The 18,788-nt window shown below is 38.9% G+C and overlaps 1 protein-coding gene across 1 annotated transcript; it reads left to right on the top strand.

The window, feature by feature from the left end:
• Positions 1 to 2,188: 2,188 nt before the first annotated feature.
• Positions 2,189 to 17,513, top strand: LOC123733395 (uncharacterized). Its single transcript, XM_082972223.1, has 2 exons — positions 2,189 to 2,192; positions 15,507 to 17,513. The coding sequence occupies exons 1-2, from the start codon at positions 2,189 to 2,191 to the stop codon at positions 16,400 to 16,402; spliced, it is 900 nt and encodes a 299-aa protein (XP_082828349.1). The 3' UTR covers positions 16,403 to 17,513.
• Positions 17,514 to 18,788: the final 1,275 nt, after the last annotated feature.

Raw genomic sequence — 18,788 nt, 5'->3', positions numbered from 1 at the left:
ACAACAAAGTCAGATAGATGATTAAAGGCCCACAACAGCGTAGCCATGATGTTGTACAACAATTGACATCTGTAATGTCATGTTAAAATTGTTGGACAAATGTCTTAAAATGAGCAAGAATAGTCATATTTTGTCTTGTTTTCACATTAGTAGTGAAATCGATGATTGTAGGCTAGAAATAAGTTATTCATGTTGTTGTAACTCTAAGCAGTGTGCCAGACGACGTCTGGTCTCCAATATAGGCCCCTTTCTGTGTTTAATAAAATTGCGGCACGAGGGCAGAAACTCCTCCCTGCTAATGAGGAAACCAATAGTTATGGATGTAGTATATCTGGTAATGAGGAAACCACTAGTTATGGATGTAGTATATCTGGTAATGAGGAAACCACTAGTTATGGATGTAGTATATCTGGTAATGAGGAAACCACTAGTTATGGATGTAGTATATCTGGTAATGAGGAAACCACTAGTTATGGATGTAGTATATCTGGTAATGAGGAAACCACTAGTTATGGATGTAGTATATCTGGTAATGAGGAAACCACTAGTTATGGATGTAGTATATCTGGTAATGAGGAAACCACTAGTTATGGATGTAGTATATCTGGTAATGAGGAAACCGCTAGTTATGGATGTAGTATATCTGGTCATGAGGAAACCACTAGTTATGGATGTAGTATATCTGCTAATGAGGAAACCACTAGTTATGGATGTAGTATATCTGGTAATGAGGAAACCACTAGTTATGGATGTAGTATATCTGCTAATGAGGAAACCACTAGTTATGGATGTAGTATATCTGCTAATGAGGAAACCACTAGTTATGGACGTAGTATATCTGAAATGGTGAGCAAAGATTTTAGTTTTTCACAATGTATTCTGAATATTACAGCACAAGATCAGGAGTGCTACTCAAGGAAACTGACATTAAGCTCTGTGTCTATTCACTAATTCACCACTGTGGGGGAAAACTCAGGGGAGTTCTCATAGGCTGACAGTAAAAATAGCCTCCATTTACAGGTTGATTATAAGTGCATTTCACATTACTTTGGATTATAATTGTAGGGCTCGTTTGAATCTCCTGCTTAATATGTTTGTGTTATTGTCTAAAATCAACTGCTTTACACTTAAAAAACACTTCAACCAGTAAAATGCTCCTTGGCTAGCTTTTCCATCAGCCTGACAATGAGGGTTTTTAACAAGCAGTAACATAGTAGAGGTCGACCGACTATGCTTTTTCACCGCCGATACTGATTATTGGAGTACCAAAAAAAGCCGATACCGATAAATCAGACGATTTTATATATATATTTGTAATATTTTATTTATTTGTAATAATGACAATTACAACAATACTGAATGAACACTTTTATTTTAACTTAATATAATACATAAATAAAATAAATTTAGTCTCAAATAAATAATGAAACATGTTCAATTTGGTTTAAATAAATAATGAAACATGTTCAATTTGGTTTAAATAATGCAAAAACAAAGTGTTGGAGAAGAAAGTAAAAGTGCAATATGTGCCATGTAAGAAAGCTAACGTTTAAGTTCCTTGCTCAGAACATGAGAACATATGAAAACTGGTGGTTCCTTTTAACATGAGTCTTCAATATTCCCAGGTAAGAAGTTTTAGGTTGCAGTTATTATAGGAATTATAGGACTATTTCTCTCCATACGATTTGTATTTCATATACCTTTGACTATTGGATGTTCTTATAGGCACTTTAGTATTGCCAGCCTAATCTCAGGAGTTGATAGGCTTGATGCCATAAACAGCGCTGTGCTTCAAGCATTGCTAAGAGCTGCTGGCAAACGCAGTAAAGTGCTGTTTGAATGAATGCTTACGAGCCTGCTGCTGCCTACCACCACTCAGTCAGACTGCTCTATCAAAGATCAAATCATAGACTTAATTATAATATAATAAACACAGAAATACGAGCCTTAGGTCATATTCAATTTAATATCGCTCTTCCCCGACCCAGGAAGGGGTGGGGCCAAACAGGTGTTGTACCTCATTTCCCTCCTTCAGGGAACAGTAATTATAGTCATAAAGTTACACTCCCTTTCAGTTGGTCAACTTCGGTACAACATACTATGGGGAAATACAATCATTCCCCAACTGACCCAAACGGATACTAAATGAAACGGCCCCTGGCAGACCACCCAGACCTGACCCCGCAAGATGCGTCAGTTCTGTCAATTTATTCATTGTCTTTTGTTTGAAACACTCCTGTCAATGTTGAGTAAGGACGCACACCTAATTACGCATATAGAAGTAGGACTAGTCTACCTGGTTACACATATAGAAGTAGGACTAGTCTACCTGGTTACACATATAGAAGTAGGACTAGTCTACCTGGTTACCCATATAGAAGTAGGACTAGTCTACCTGGTTACACATATAGAAGTAGGACTAGTCTACCTGGTTACACATATAGAAGTAGGACTAGTCTACCTGGTTACACATATAGAAGTAGGACTAGTCTACCTAATTACACATATAGAAGTAGGACTAGTCTACCTAATTACACATATAGAAGTAGGACTAGTCTACCTGGTTACCCATATAGAAGTAGGACTAGTCTACCTGGTTACCCATATAGAAGTAGGACTAGTCTACCTGGTTACACATATAGAAGTAGGACTAGTCTACCTGGTTACGCATATAGAAGTAGGACTAGTCTACCTGGTTACCCATATAGAAGTAGGACTAGTCTACCTGGTTACACATATAGAAGTAGGACTAGTCTACCTGGTTACACATATAGAAGTAGGACTAGTCTACCTGGTTACACATATAGAAGTAGGACTAGTCTACCTGGTTACCCATATAGAAGTAGGACTAGTCTACCTGGTTACCCATATAGAAGTAGGACTAGTCTACCTGGTTACACATATAGAAGTAGGACTAGTCTACCTGGTTACCCATATAGAAGTAGGACTAGTCTACCTGGTTACACATATAGAAGTAGGACTAGTCTACCTGGTTACCCATATAGAAGTAGGACTAGTCTACCTAATTACACATATAGAAGTAGGACTAGTCTACCTGGTTACACATATAGAAGTAGGACTAGTCTACCTGGTTACACACATAGAAGTAGGACTAGTCTACCTGGTTACCCATATAGAAGTAGGACTAGTCTACCTGGTTACACATATAGAAGTAGGACTAGTCTACCTGGTTACACATATAGAAGTAGGACTAGTCTACCTGGTTACACATATAGAAGTAGGACTAGTCTACCTAATTACACATATAGAAGTAGGACTAGTCTACCTGGTTACCCATATAGAAGTAGGACTAGTCTACCTAATTACACATATAGAAGTAGGACTAGTCTACCTGGTTACACATATAGAAGTAGGACTAGTCTACCTGGTTACACATATAGAAGTAGGACTAGTCTACCTGGTTACACATATAGAAGTAGGACTAGTCTACCTGGTTACCCATATAGAAGTAGGACTAGTCTACCTGGTTACACATATAGAAGTAGGACTAGTCTACCTGGTTACACATATAGAAGTAGGACTAGTCTACCTAATTACACATATAGAAGTAGGACTAGTCTACCTGGTTACCCATATAGAAGTAGGACTAGTCTACCTAATTACACATATAGAAGTAGGACTAGTCTACCTGGTTACACATATAGAAGTAGGACTAGTCTACCTGGTTACACATATAGAAGTAGGACTAGTCTACCTGGTTACACATATAGAAGTAGGACTAGTCTACCTGGTTACCCATATAGAAGTAGGACTAGTCTACCTGGTTACACATATAGAAGTAGGACTAGTCTACCTGGTTACACATATAGAAGTAGGACTAGTCTACCTAATTACCCATATAGAAGTAGGACTAGTCTACCTGGTTACACATATAGAAGTAGGACTAGTCTACCTGGTTACCCATATAGAAGTAGGACTAGTCTACCTGGTTACACATATAGAAGTAGGACTAGTCTACCTGGTTACACATATAGAAGTAGGACTAGTCTACCTGGTTACACATATAGAAGTAGGACTAGTCTACCTGGTTACCCATATAGAAGTAGGACTAGTCTACCTGGTTACACATATAGAAGTAGGACTAGTCTACCTGGTTACACATATAGAAGTAGGACTAGTCTACCTGGTTACACATATAGAAGTAGGACTAGTCTACCTGGTTACACATATAGAAGTAGGACTAGTCTACCTGGTTACCCATATAGAAGTAGGACTAGTCTACCTGGTTACACATATAGAAGTAGGACTAGTCTACCTGGTTACCCATATAGAAGTAGGACTAGTCTACCTGGTTACGCATATAGAAGTAGGACTAGTCTACCTGGTTACACATATAGAAGTAGGACTAGTCTACCTGGTTACCCATATAGAAGTAGGACTAGTCTACCTAATTACCCATATAGAAGTAGGACTAGTCTACCTGGTTACCCATATAGAAGTAGGACTAGTCTACCTGGTTACCCATATAGAAGTAGGACTAGTCTACCTGGTTACACATATAGAAGTAGGACTAGTCTACCTGGTTACCCATATAGAAGTAGGACTAGTCTACCTGGTTACACATATAGAAGTAGGACTAGTCTACCTGGTTACACATATAGAAGTAGGACTAGTCTACCTGGTTACACATATAGAAGTAGGACTAGTCTACCTTGCCTGTGTGCAAATGTAGGTCTATAAATGTGCCCATTTGGGGATGTCTGATAGTATTTCTGATTGTCTTAATGCACCACCACTAATGAGTTGTGGAGCTTCTCAAAGTATTATTTTCTTCACATCAAAAAGCAAGTAAACAAAGTCTAATCAAAATCAATTGCAAATGAGAATAGTTCCTCAAAGTATTTAAAAAATATATTTCCAGCTCTCACCCTTTCGATAAACACTCAGCATAAAAGGGAAAAATGTAATGCTCTGATCCAGTGGAAATGTCATAAAAGACCTGATTACTTCTTATCCTTTGCACAAATAGCCTACAGCTGTGTCTGTCCAGAACTCACTGGCAGGGAATAAGGCCCAGAATATTTTATACAATGTTGCAGGCTTGCTATCACAAGTTTAGGAGGACCCAGTTGATAGTTGATATGTTTTAAGTTCGTTGTAGACAGGCCATGTGCAGCAAATGTGATTTATAGGATATTTTCTACCTGCAGGCTGCAATGTTTTTATTTGTTGGCTTTATGTAGGTTATTTTTACATAGTTGGCAATAAAAGTTACTTTTAGATTTGTATAATTTTCTTTTAGATTTAGATAGAATGTAGATTAATCACAGACAATGATTTTAAAATCTTCCATGAAAATGTGCATATGAAAATCCTAACTGGCACCAGATCAGTAGAAATGGTCAGATAAATTGCCACTCGAAATGGAAAAGGTTCGAGTCATCCCTCGAGTCATTTGTGTGTCTTAATTATTTGGTCAAACAGTGTGCTTAAAGCATCAGACCAGTTCAGTACATATAGTTGATTTTATTAAAACACATGGGTTGTGTCTATATATGGAAAAATATACATAACATTTCAACCAATCGATTGGTAGAAAGAACAGATGACTCTTGGTTGACCAAGATGTATTTTAGTTGGGGACAGCACTAGAACATGATGTTGGGGCCCCTGAGTGGTGCAGCGGTCTAAAATACTGTATCTCAGTGCTTGAGGCGTCACTACAGACACCCTGGTTCGAGTCCAGGCTGTGTCACAACTGGCCGTGATTGGGAGTTACAGTGAGGGAAAAAAGTATTTGATCCCCTGCTGATTTTGTACATTTGCCCACTGACAAAGAAATGATCAGTCTATAATTTTAATGGTAGGTTTATTTGAACAGTGAGAGACAGAATAACAAAAAAATCCAGAAAAACACATGTCAAAAATGTTATAAATTGACTTGCATTCAATGTTTGGGGCATCGTGACTGGTTACCTATTTTGATGTGATATGAAAGTATTGTGTGAAATTATTTTGATGTGAAAGTATTTTAAATAATTTTGATGTGATATGAAAGTATTATTTGAAATAATTTTGATGTGAAAGTATTTGAAATAATTGATGTGATATGAAAGTATTATTTCAAATAATTTTGATGTGATATTTAAGTATTGTGTGAAATTATTCTGAATTGATATGAAAGTACAGCGATTTATGTTTCTAGAAACGTATCGCAATTGAGAATCGATTCACATTTAGATGGATTATTTGACTATTTTACCTGAACAGAGCCAGTCTACCTCTGAAAATAACATACAGTCCTTGGACCTTGAGGAGTAACGGGGGCAGCAATCAGCAGTAGAAACAATAACAAAGCGAACTCCCTGCCCGTTTCGGTAACAAGCTGAGGGATGGAGCTGGAGAAATGTAACCATCCATGATATCAACATTCTAGTTTTAACCATGTTTTGAGGATATACAGTGTTTGTTTATATTTACTGACAAACATTGGAGTAAATAAAAGCTTATATTTTGGGTTCTGATGGGGTACGACAGTTGAACTAAGCTCATGAGGCATTTATAAGTGATTTCTTCAAGAAACAGATGGGTACATATCATTAATGTATAAGTCCCAAAATGGATGTAACAACTGCTGATTGCCCCTTTAAGAGAACATATTGGGCTAATCTAATAGGAGATATTGAGGACTACAGTATTTCAGGCATTGTCATTGGATGCATTTGATCAATTGTTAACGTTTTGTTGATGGTCCACTCTTGATGTTCTACACGTTACAGTGTAGCTTCAGCCATTCCTACAGAACAACATTAAAGTGTAGAACCCCTTTACTGCATATTGGTTCAACGACTGCAGAGACGGTACTTACTGGTGTTAAACAGATCTCCAACCTCCTCTTCTTCCTCCAATGTGACAGTCATTTCCCCCTCCTCCTCTTTCACTCCAAAAACTGCATCCTCCTCTTTCTCTTCCGCCTCTTCTTTTAATGTAACATCCTCCTCCTCTTTCACTCTAAAAGAGTCGTCCTCTTCTTTCACTGAAACGTCTTTCTCTTCTTTCACTGTAACAGCTTCACCCTCTACTTGTTTTTGTATTGTAACATCTTTCTCTTCCTCCTCCTCTTTCACTAGAGTTTCTTTCTCCATCCAGCAGACCTCCTCTTCTTTAACAGGAGGAGAGAAGCTTAGTGAACTCATGGTCGGGGATGTTAGCTAGCTAGCATTAGCGACTAGCCTAGTTCTAAGCTAACTTAGCAAACCAGCTAGCTGACAAACAACGTAAATATATCATTAAATGGGCCAACAAGTACATACGACAGAAGTGTGTTTAATACACAGCGACTAATATACACCAAAACAGTGTAAAGAGCGTGAATGTTGTAGCTATGTTTGCTAGAAAGCTACCGAGGTGTCTGACTAGCTGTTGTTGTTGAAGGAGCGTCCCGTCCACTAGATTATACGTCACACTGGCAGCATCGCCTGAACCTAAAAGACGCACATCGCCATCTGCTGACTGGACTGGGCAACGCAGTTGAGGAACCAAACGTTTATTTTTCATTTATTTCATAAAAGTTTAATATTATATTAAGTCGTTCAAAGAGAAGCATGTGTTGATTGATTCGTTTTTAATGAGTGAGAATTTAAAACAAACTTTACACCCACTACATATTTGCATTGAACCATACTTCTGACATGGATCATTTTGACCCCAGAGGCATATCTTTGATCATAGCCAAAATGTGGTTTATTCAATTCTACCAATTTTTCATGACTTTGTCAATCAACTTGTTCTTAATAAATCTAAATCATGGTTTAGTGTTTCTGTATCAATATGGACTTTTAACAAATTCAAATCCTTTGGAGTCATTTTGACCCCAGCCAAAAGCATCTTTGATAAATAGGACGTTTATTTCAAATCAAATCACAATTTATTGGTCACATACACATGTTTAGCAGATGTTATTGCAGGTGTAGTGAAATGCTTGTGTTTCTAGCTCCGACAGTGCAGTAATATCTAACAAGTAATATCTAACAATTTCACGACATATACCCAATACACACACATCTAAGTATTTGAATCTAGGTTTCTCTGTAGACATGATCCATCCCACCAGAGGGTGGAGGGGCACCTGTAACAGTGGTTTTGACCAGATAGACACCTGCAGACACACAGTATAGTGCCTCCCATGTACTCTCCTATGATTGGACTCTTCTATACCACGTATCACATGACTGTGTACAAAACTGCATTCATTAAGTATTCAGACCCCTTCACTTTTTAAACATTTAGTTACATTACAGCCTTATTCTAAAGTTGAATAATTTTATAATTGAATAATCAATACCCCATAATGAGAAAACAAAATCATTTTTTAAAAACATTTTTCCAAATGTATTTACTTAAGTATTCAGACCCTTTGCTATGAGACTCGAAATTGAGCTCAGATGCATCCTGATTCAATTGATCTTCCTTGAAATGTTTCTACAACTTGATTGGAGTCCACTTGTGTTAAATTCAATTGATTAGACATGATTAGGAAAGGCACACAACTGTCTATATAAGATCCCACAGTTTACAGTGCATGTCAGAACAAAAACCGAGCCATGAGGTCAAAGGAATTGTCCATAGAGCTCTGAGACAGGATTGTGTCGAGGCACAGATCTGGGGAAGGGTACCAAAAAATGTCTGCAGCATTGAAGGTCCCCAAGAACACAGTTGCCTCCATCATTCTTAAATGGAAGAAGTTTGGAACCACCAAGACTCTTCCTAGAGCTGGCCGCCTGGCCAAACTGAGAAATCGTGGGAGAAGGGCCTTGGTCAGGGAGGTGAACAAGAACCCGATGTTCACTCTGACAGAGCTCCAGAGTTCCTCTGTGGAGATGGGAGAACCTTCCAGAAGGACAACCGTCTCTGCAGCACTCCACCAATCAGGCCTTAATGTATCAATGATTAAATTGTCAAAATGTATTTCAATGGACAATTCAGTGACCTGTTCTGTGAAAGGTGTTGGCTAGAGATGACATGCAGGAGCTTGCAGGGATTTGTAGTCTTGCATGTCGTCTACTTTGATGCTAATTAGCATTTTAGAATCCGAGAGTAAAGAGACACAAATATATTGATACAAGTATTTGTATTGATTATGGATCACCATTAGTTCCTGCCAAGGCAGCAGCTACTCTTCCTGGGTTTTTATTAAGGATCTCCATTAGTTACTGTCAAGGCAGCAGCTACTCTTCCTGGGGTTTATTATGGATCCCCATTAGTTCCTGCCAAGGCAGCAGCTACTCTTCCTGGGGTTTATTATGGATCCCCGTTAATTCCTGTCAAGGCAGCAGCTACTCTTCCTGGGGTTTATTATGGATCCCCATTAGTTCCTGCCAAGGCAGCAGATACTCTTCCTGGGGTTTATTATGGATCCCCATTAGTTCCTGCCAAGGCAGCAGCTACTCTTCCTGGGGTTTATTATGGATCCCCATTATTTCCTGTCAAGGCAGCAGCTACTCTTCCTGGGGTTTATTATGGATCCCCATTATTTCCTGTCAAGGCAGCAGCTACTCTTCCTGGGGTTTATTATGGATCCCCATTAGTTCCTGTCAAGTAAGAAGTATGGTTAGGGAGCGGGCCAGCCTGCCTGAACCACCCCTTTCAAGCAAAAGGTATAAATGATGGGTTATGAACTAACAGGTATAAATGATGGGTTATGAACTAACAGGTATAAATGATGGGTAATGAATTAACAGGTATAAATGATGGGTTATGAATTAACAGGTATAAATGATGGGTTATGAATTAACAGGTATAAATGATGGGTTATGAATTAACAGGTATAAATGATGGGTTATGAACTAACAGGTATAAATGATGGGTTATGAATTAACAGGTATAAATGATGGGTTATGAATTAACAGGTATAAATGATGGGTTATGAACTAACAGGTATAAATGATGGGTTATGAATTAACAGGTATAAATGATGGGTTATGAACTAACAGGTATAAATGATGGGTTATGAATTAACAGGTATAAATGATGGGTTATGAACTAACAGGTATAAATGATGGGTTATGAACTAACAGGTATAAATGATGGGTTATGAATTAACAGGTATAAATGATGGGTTATGAACTAACAGGTATAAATGATGGGTTATGAATTAACAGGTATAAATGATGGGTTATGAATTAACAGGTATAAATGATGGGTTATGAATTAACAGGTATAAATGATGGGTTATGAATTAACAGGTATAAATGATGGGTTATGAACTAACAGGTATAAATGATGGGTTATGAACTAACAGGTATAAATGATGGGATATGAATTAACAGGTATAAAATATGGGTTATGAATTAACAGGTATAAATGATGGGTTATAAATGATGGGTTATGAATTAACAGGTATAAATGATGGGTTATGAATTAACAGGTATAAATGATGGGTTATGAATTAACACATCCCCTGCGAGCCCAGGCATTTCAATACATTCAGGATTTCTTACGGTCCATGTGCAATGTATATGGTTATCTCTGTCTCTCTCTCCATCTCTTCTTTAACAAGCAGCCATGTTGTTGTCATTCCACTAGGGACCTGTTTTCAGCATTTTAAGTCTCCAGTCAATAACCAGTGCACTGGAATTATCCCTCAACACCCTTTACACATGTACTGCACTGGGATTATCCCTCTACACCCTTTACACATGTACTGCACTGGGATTATCCCTCTACACCCTTTACACATGTACTGCACTGGAATAATCCCTTTACACCCTTTACACATGTACTGCACTGGGATTATCCCTCTACACATGTACTGCACTGGAATTATCCCTCTACACCCTTTACACATGTACTGTACTGGAAATATCCCTCAACACCCTTTACACATGTACTGCACTGGGATTATCCCTCTACACCCTTTACACATGTACTGCACTGGGATTATCCCTCAACACCCTTTACACATGTACTGCACTGGGATTATCCCTCTACACCCTCTACACATGTACTGTACTGGGATTATCCCTCTACACCCTTTACACATGTACTGTACTGGAATTATCCCTTTACACATGTACTGTACTGGAATTATCCTTTTACACATGTACTGCACTGGGATTATCCCTCTACACCCTTTACACATGTACTGTACTGGAATTATCCCTTTACAGTTAGGAGCACTCCCTTTAAGAGTGTGCTCCTAATCTCAGCTCGTTACCTGTATAAAAGACACCTGGGAGCCAGAAATCTTTCTGATTGAGAGGGGGTCAAATACTTATTTCCCTCACTAAAATGCAAATCAATTTATAACATTTTTGACATGCATTTTTCTGGATTTTTTTTGTTGTTATTCTGTCTCTCACTGCTCAAATAAACCTACTATTAAAATTATAGACTGATTATTTCGTTGTAAGTGGGCAAATGTACAAAATCAGCAGGGGATCAAATACTTTTTCCCCCCACTGTACATCTACATGATGTATTGTTACACCATGTAGGAGCAGTATAGACCTAGTCTGTTCATTATATACATCTACATGATGTATTGTTACACCAAAAAAAAGGGAAATTATATTATTTTATACTAATACAATTGCTCAGAGAAAGAGATTTAGTTTAACATGTAATTCTCAAAAGGCAGGGGTCTGAATTATTGCTACCCATGTTTTCAATACTCCAGCACTCTCCCCTTGGGAGGATAATGACACTGAAATGTTTTATGAGATTAGAGAACACATTGGGTGGGATCTTAGACCAATCCTCCATACAGAATCTCTCCATGTCCTTGATTTATTTTGTCTGCGCTTGTGGACTGCCCTGTTCAATTCAAACCACAGGTTTTCAATGGAGTTCAAGTCCGAAGACTGAGTTGGCCATTGAACATTTTTGATTTTGTGCCCAATTTACAGTTTCTTTGTTTTGCTGGAAGATCCACTTATGGCCAAGTTTCAGCCTCCTAGCAGAGAGGTAACCAGGTTTTGGGCTAAAATATCCTGGTAGTGGTTAAAGTTGATTTATTTTATACATTTTTGCTCATCTTTATCAAGGGTACCAATAACTAGGTGCTTATTTTGATATCTTGTTTTTTGACTGAGTCAGAAATACAGATGTGGAGTAGATGTAGAGTTTGTTTTAAATTCTCATAAAAAACTGAACTAATCAAACAACACTTGTTGCTCTTTGTACGTGTTGATATAATATTCATATTTAATAGAGAGGAAAAAAAAACGTTTCCCTAAACTGCTTTATAATATTATAATTCAATGAAGAATAAAAATAGTTTTCCCTCCTCAACTGCGTTTCCTCCCTCCAGACAGCAGATGGCGATATGTGTCTTTCAGGCGATGTTTCTAGTGTGACGTGTAATCTAGTGGACGGAACGCTTCTTCAACAACTGCAGCCACCTCCGTAGCTCGCTAGCCGACAAAGTCGGAAAATTCAAGTTCTTTAGACAATTTCGTGGTTTATTTGCCACTCTGATTTAAACATACTTATGTGGAAACAACGAGCTACCCCATTTAAATTAATATTTACGTTGTAAGTCAACTATCTGGCTGGTTAAGTTAGCATTAGCCTAGCTAGCTAACATCCCCGACCATGCGCTCACTAAGCTGCTCTCCTCCTGCTAAAGAAGAGGTCTGCTGGACGGAGAAAGAGGGACTGTGGCTGAACGTTGTCGTGAAAGAGGAAGGGGAGGATGTTACAATACAAAAACAAGTAGAGGGTGAAGCTGTTACCGTGAAAGAAGAAGAGAAAGACGTTACAGTGAAAGAAGAGGAAGACACGTTCAGAGTGAAAGAGGATGAGGATGTTACTGTGAAAGAAGAGGAGGAAGATGCAGTTTTTGGAGTGGAGGATGAAGTGAAAGAAGATGAAGACGTTTTTGGAATGAAGGATGAAGAGGGGGAGATTACTGTCACATTAGAGGAGGACGAAGAAGAGAAGACTGGAGATCTGATTAACACCAGTAAATACAGTGAGTACTATCTAATAAAACAGGGACATTGATCTGATTAACACCAGTAAATACAGTGAGTACTATCTAATAAAACAGGGACATTGATCTGATTAACACCAGTAAATACAGTGAGTACTATCATATAAAACAGGGACATTGATCTGATTAACACCAGTAAATACAGTGAGTATTATCTAATAAAACAGGGACATTGATCTGATTAACACCAGTAAAAACAGTGAGTACTATCTAATAAAACAGGGACATTGATCTGATTAACACCAGTAAAAACAGTGAGTACTATCTAATAAAACAGGGACATTGATCTGATTAACACCAGTAAATACAGTGAGTACTATCTAATAAAACAGGGACATTGATCTGATTAACACCAGTAAATACAGTGAGTACTATCTAATAAAACAGGGACATTGATCTGATTAACACCAGTAAATACAGTGAGTACTATCTAATAAAACAGGGACATTGATCTGATTAACACCAGTAAATACAGTGAGTACTATCTTATAAAACAGGGACATTGATCTGATTAACACCAGTAAATACAGTGAGTACTATCTAATAAAACAGGGACATTGATCTGATTAACACCAGTAAATACAGTGAGTACTATCTAATAAAACAGGGACATTGATCTGATTAACACCAGTAAATACAGTGAGTACTATCTAATAAAACAGGGACATTGATCTGATTAACACCAGTAAATACAGTGAGTACTATCTAATAAAACAGGGACATTGATCTGATTAACACCAGTAAATACAGTGAGTACTATCTAATAAAACAGGGACATTGATCTGATTAACACCAGTAAATACAGTGAGTACTATCTAATAAAACAGGGACATTGATCTTTTATTATTTTATTTTTTTAAATCACCTTTATTTAACCAGGTAGGCAAGTTGAGAACAAGTTCTCATTTACAATTGCGACCTGGCCAAGATAAAGCAAAGCAGTTCGACAACATACAACAACACAGAGTTACACATGGAGTAAAACAAACATACAGTCAATAATACAGTAGAAAAATAAGTCTATATACAATGTGAGCAAATGAGGTGAGATAAGGGAGGTAAAGGCAAAAAGGCCATGGTGGCAAAGTAAATACAATATAGCAAGTAAAACACTGGAATGGTAGATATGCTGTGGAAGAAAGTGCAAAGTAGAAATAGAAATAATGGGGTGCAAAGGAGCAAAATAAATAAATAAATACAGTAGGGGAAGAGTTAGTTGGGCTAAATTATAGATGGGCTATGTACAGGTGCAGTGATCTGTGAGCTGCTCTGACAGCTGGTGCTTAAAGCTAGTGAGGGAGATAAGTGTTTCCAGTTTTAGATATTTTTGTGGTTCGTTCCAGTCACTGGCAGCAGAGAACTGAAAGAAGAGGCGGCCGAAGGGGGAATTGGCTTTGGGGGTGACCAGAGATATACCTGCTGGAGCGCGTGCTACAGGTGGGTGCTGCTATGGTGACCAGTGAGCTGAGATAAGGGGGGACTTTACCTAGCAGGGTCTTGTAGATGACCTGGAGCCAGTGGGTTTGGCGACGAGTATGAAGCGAGGGCCAGCCAACGAGAGCGTACAGGTCGCAGTGGTGGGTAGTATATGGGGCTTTGGTGACAAATCGGATGGCACTGTGACAGACTGCATCCAATTTATTGAGTAGGGTATTGGAGGCTATTTTGTAAATGACATCACCAAAGTCAAGGATCAGTAGGATGGTCAGTTTTATCAGGGTATGTTTGGCAGCATGGGTGAAGGATGCTATGTTGCGAAATAGGAAGCCAATTCTAGATTTAACTTTGGATTGGAGATGCTTAATATGAGTCTGGAAGGAGAGTTTACAGTCTAACCAGACACCTAGGTATTTGTAGTTGTCCACATATTCTAAGTCAGAACCGTCCAGAGTAGTGATGCTGGACGGGCGGGCAGGTGCAGGCAGCGATCGTTTGAAGACCATGCATTTAGTTTTACTTGTATTTAAGAGCAGTTGGTGGCCACGGAAGGAGAGTTGTATGGCATTGAAGCTTGTCTGGAGGGTTGTTAACAAAGTGTCCAAAGAAGGGCCAGAAATATACAGAATGGTGTCGTCTGCGTAGAGGTGGATCAGAGACTCACCAGCAGCAAGAGCAACATCATTGATGTATACAGAGAAGAGAGTCGGCCCAAGAATTGAAACCTGTGGCACCCCCATAGAAACTGCCAGAGGTCCGGACAACAGGCCCTCCGATTTGACACACTGAACTCTATCAGAGAAGTAGTTGTTGAACCAGGCGAGGCAATCATTTGAGAAACCAATGCTGTTCAGTCTGCCAATAAGAATGTGGTAACTGACAGAGTCGAAAGCCTTGGCCAGGTCAATGAATACGGCTGCACAGTATTGTTTCTTATCGATGGCGGTTAAGATATCGTTTAGGACCTTGAGCGTCACTGAGGTGCAGTTGCTGTTTGAGGTGAAGAAACATTTGTTTTTGTTGTACAACATCATGGCTGTTGGCATCACCTTTTACAGTGGATTTTCGCTGTTGTGGGCCATTAACCATCTGTTTGACTTTGTTGTTCACACAGGAGAGAGACGGGACTATCGTGGATCCTCTGGGGAGCCTCAACAACCTCATGATGCTGACAAGGCAGAGAAGAGTCTCTCCACATCAGAACACCTCAAGAAACGCCAGCGGAGAACCACAGGGAAAAGATCTCACCGCTGCTTTGACTGTGGGAAAAGATGCACCTCATCAGGCATTATATCACACCGGAGAATTCACACAAGTGATAATTCTCACTGCTGCTCTGATTGTGGGAAATTTTTTAAATCTTCATCAGAACTCAAAATACACCTGAGAAATCACACAAAAGAGAAACCTTACTTCTGCTCTGACTGTGGGAAGAGTTTTCCTCTGTCAACCAGCCTGATATCACACCAGAGAACACACACAGGAGAGAAACCTTATAGCTGTGATCAATGTGGGAAGAGTTTTTATAAATCTAGTTATGTTATTATACACCAGAGAACACACACAAGAGAGAGAACTTACAGTTGTGATCAATGTGGGAGGAGTTTTCCTATTTTAATCGCTCTGATATCACACCAGAGAACACACACAGGAAAGAAACCATGTAGCTGTGATGAATGTGGGAAGAGTTTTGCTTCACCTGGCGGCCTGACAGCACACCAGAGAACACACACAGGAGAGAAACCTTTTGGCTGTAATCAATGTGGGAAGAGTTTTACTCTGCTAAGCAGCCTGATATACCACCAGAAAACACACACGGTAGAGAAACCTTATAGCTGTGCTCAATGTGGGAAGAGTTTTACTTACTTTAGCATGTGGACCAGACACCAAAGAACACACACAGGAGAGAAACCTTATAGCTGCAATCAATGTGGGAAGAGATACTCTCAAAAACGTTCTCTGATTAAACATCAGAAAATACATGAAGGAATTGATGGAGATGTTTCATGATATCAATGAATTAATGTCACAATGTAGAATGTTTTAACATTGTAGTAGGAGTATTTTAATGATGTCACAATGTAGAACCCTAATCGTTTGTCCCCTGTTCTATTGATTTCAGCATGATATGGATATTAGCCTCAGGGGGAAAATCCAGGCTCTGAAATGGAAGAGTTACTATTTATGAGATTTAACAAAAAGTGACTAACAAAAAAAGAGCTGTGTTACACTTACCATGTTGGTGACCCACTTGAATCAAAATGCAACACTTCAAAATGTAGCTAGCAGCTTTCTACAAGTTGTCCTCTGACCAGGGATGTACACATTACTCCCAGATTCCATGTGGTTTTTCAGCTGTTCGTTTTAACAGGATGTGCAACCTCATGTCCCTCCTCTTGCATAATTGATTTCAACATGATATCGATGAGTGATGACAAATAAGTTCCTTTGTTTAGCGATCCCTACATTTAAATGCATCACTCCAAAATGTAGCTGACTTTCTTCTGCAGGTTGTCCTCTAACCAGTGAGGTAAAATATATCTCCCATTTCCATGTGTTTTTTTAGTTGTGTTAGTTTCAACAGCACGTACAACCTGATTTCCCCCCTAATCGATATCAGTGATTTATTGCTACTTGTCAAAACAACAGCGTTTCTGGTGCAGTTTATAAGGTGCTTGTTTTAAAAATTACAAGTAATATGATTATTGTGGCAGATGTTTGTGTATATAGCACATGTTATGTTTAGGTTTTCAATATATCACAAACTGTTTCTGCATATTGGTTATTGATTTGGACACGTTTAAACTGTGTTTTGACATCGGGCTATCCCACCTAGCAACATGTAATTGAAAAGAAGACTATGCCCCGTTTTTTCAGTGACTTGAAAAAAACTTCATTTCAACTTTAGTTGCAGGTAGCCTAGTGGTTAGAGCGTTGGGCCGTCATTGTAAATCAGAATTTGTTCATAACTGACTTATTGACAATTATTGCCTACCGGGGAACAGAGGGTTAACTGCCATGTTCAGGTGCAGAACGACAGATTTACCTTGTCAGCTCGCGATTCAATCCAGCAACCTTTCGGTTACTGTTAAATGAAGGTTAAAATAAAGAAATAAATACACATGGACGCAGTATAATCATTTGGTCTGTAATCAATTTTATTAACAATCCTACATCACTCCAGTATTTCTTCACAACATTCAAGCGTTAATTGTCTTTATTCCACTACTGAAGAAGCATGTCTCACATCACCTCATATTTCAAACATTCAGCCTGACAAAATATACGTTTTATTATTCCATGCCTCACCATTAAGTTAATTATTGCCAATACATATTAACCAAGGGGTGTACATTTGATCACAATTTATTTTGACTTTTTCCGTATTGGAGATGAGTTTTGTTTGGGCTCGTTCCAAGTGGACCAGAGTTCTAGAAGCTAGTGAGTTTTAGGAAGACGAGAGTTCTAGAAGCTAGTGAGTTTTAGGAAGACTAGAGTTCTAGAAGCTAGTGAGTTTTAGGAAGATGATAGTTCTAGAAGCTAGTGAGTTTTAGGAAGACGAGAGTTCTAGAAGCTAGTGAGTTTTAGGAAGACGAGAGTTCTAGAAGCTAGTGAGTTTTAGGATTCTATAGAAAGAAGAGAAAAAGGAGAAAAAAATATTTCAATTGTATATTATTATTTAGAAATAAGTGTGTTTTTCTTGTTTTTAATTGTTGACAGGAGGTGAAGCATTTTAGTTGATTTTAATATGAAATGGAAGTTGTTTTCTGTTGGTGGTGAGCAAACTTGTCCAACAAAAATATAGGATATATTTGTTGTCTTAAGGTGTTACAGGCTTTGGTTTTCCCATTTATGTTTTGAGGTTGGACTTTAGTACGTCTAGCTCGTTAGCACGTCTAGCTCGTTAGCACGTATAGCTCGTTAGCACGTATGGCTCGTTAGCACGTATGGCTCGTTAGCACGTCTAGCTCCGTCAGCACGTCTAGCTCGTTAGCACGTCTAGCTCCGTCAGCTCGTCTAGCTCGTTAGCACGTCTAGCTCCGTCAGCTCGTCTAGCTCGTTAGCCCGTTTAGCTCGTTAGCTCGTCTAGCCCGTTAGCCCGTCTAGCCCGTTAGCCCGTCTACCTCGTTAGCACGTCTAGCTCGTTAGCAGGTCTAGCTCGTTAGCACGTCTAGCTCGTTAGCACGTCTAGCTCGTTAGCACGTCTACCTCGTTAGCACGTCTAGCTCGTTAGCAGGTCTAGCTCGTTAGCCCGTCTAGCTCGTTAGCACGTCTAGCTCGTTAGCACGTCTACCTCGTTAGCACGTCTAGCTCGTTAGCAGGTCTAGCTCGTTAGCACGTCTAGCTCGTTAGCACGTAGGACGCACTGATTGGTGTCACCTCGTTAGTCAGTATG

This window comes from Salmo salar, unplaced genomic scaffold, assembly GCF_965601325.2.
Source record: "Salmo salar unplaced genomic scaffold, fSalSal1 ptg000615l, whole genome shotgun sequence".
Taxonomy (NCBI): domain Eukaryota; kingdom Metazoa; phylum Chordata; class Actinopteri; order Salmoniformes; family Salmonidae; genus Salmo; species Salmo salar.
This window is presented reverse-complemented; position numbering and strand designations above follow the sequence as displayed.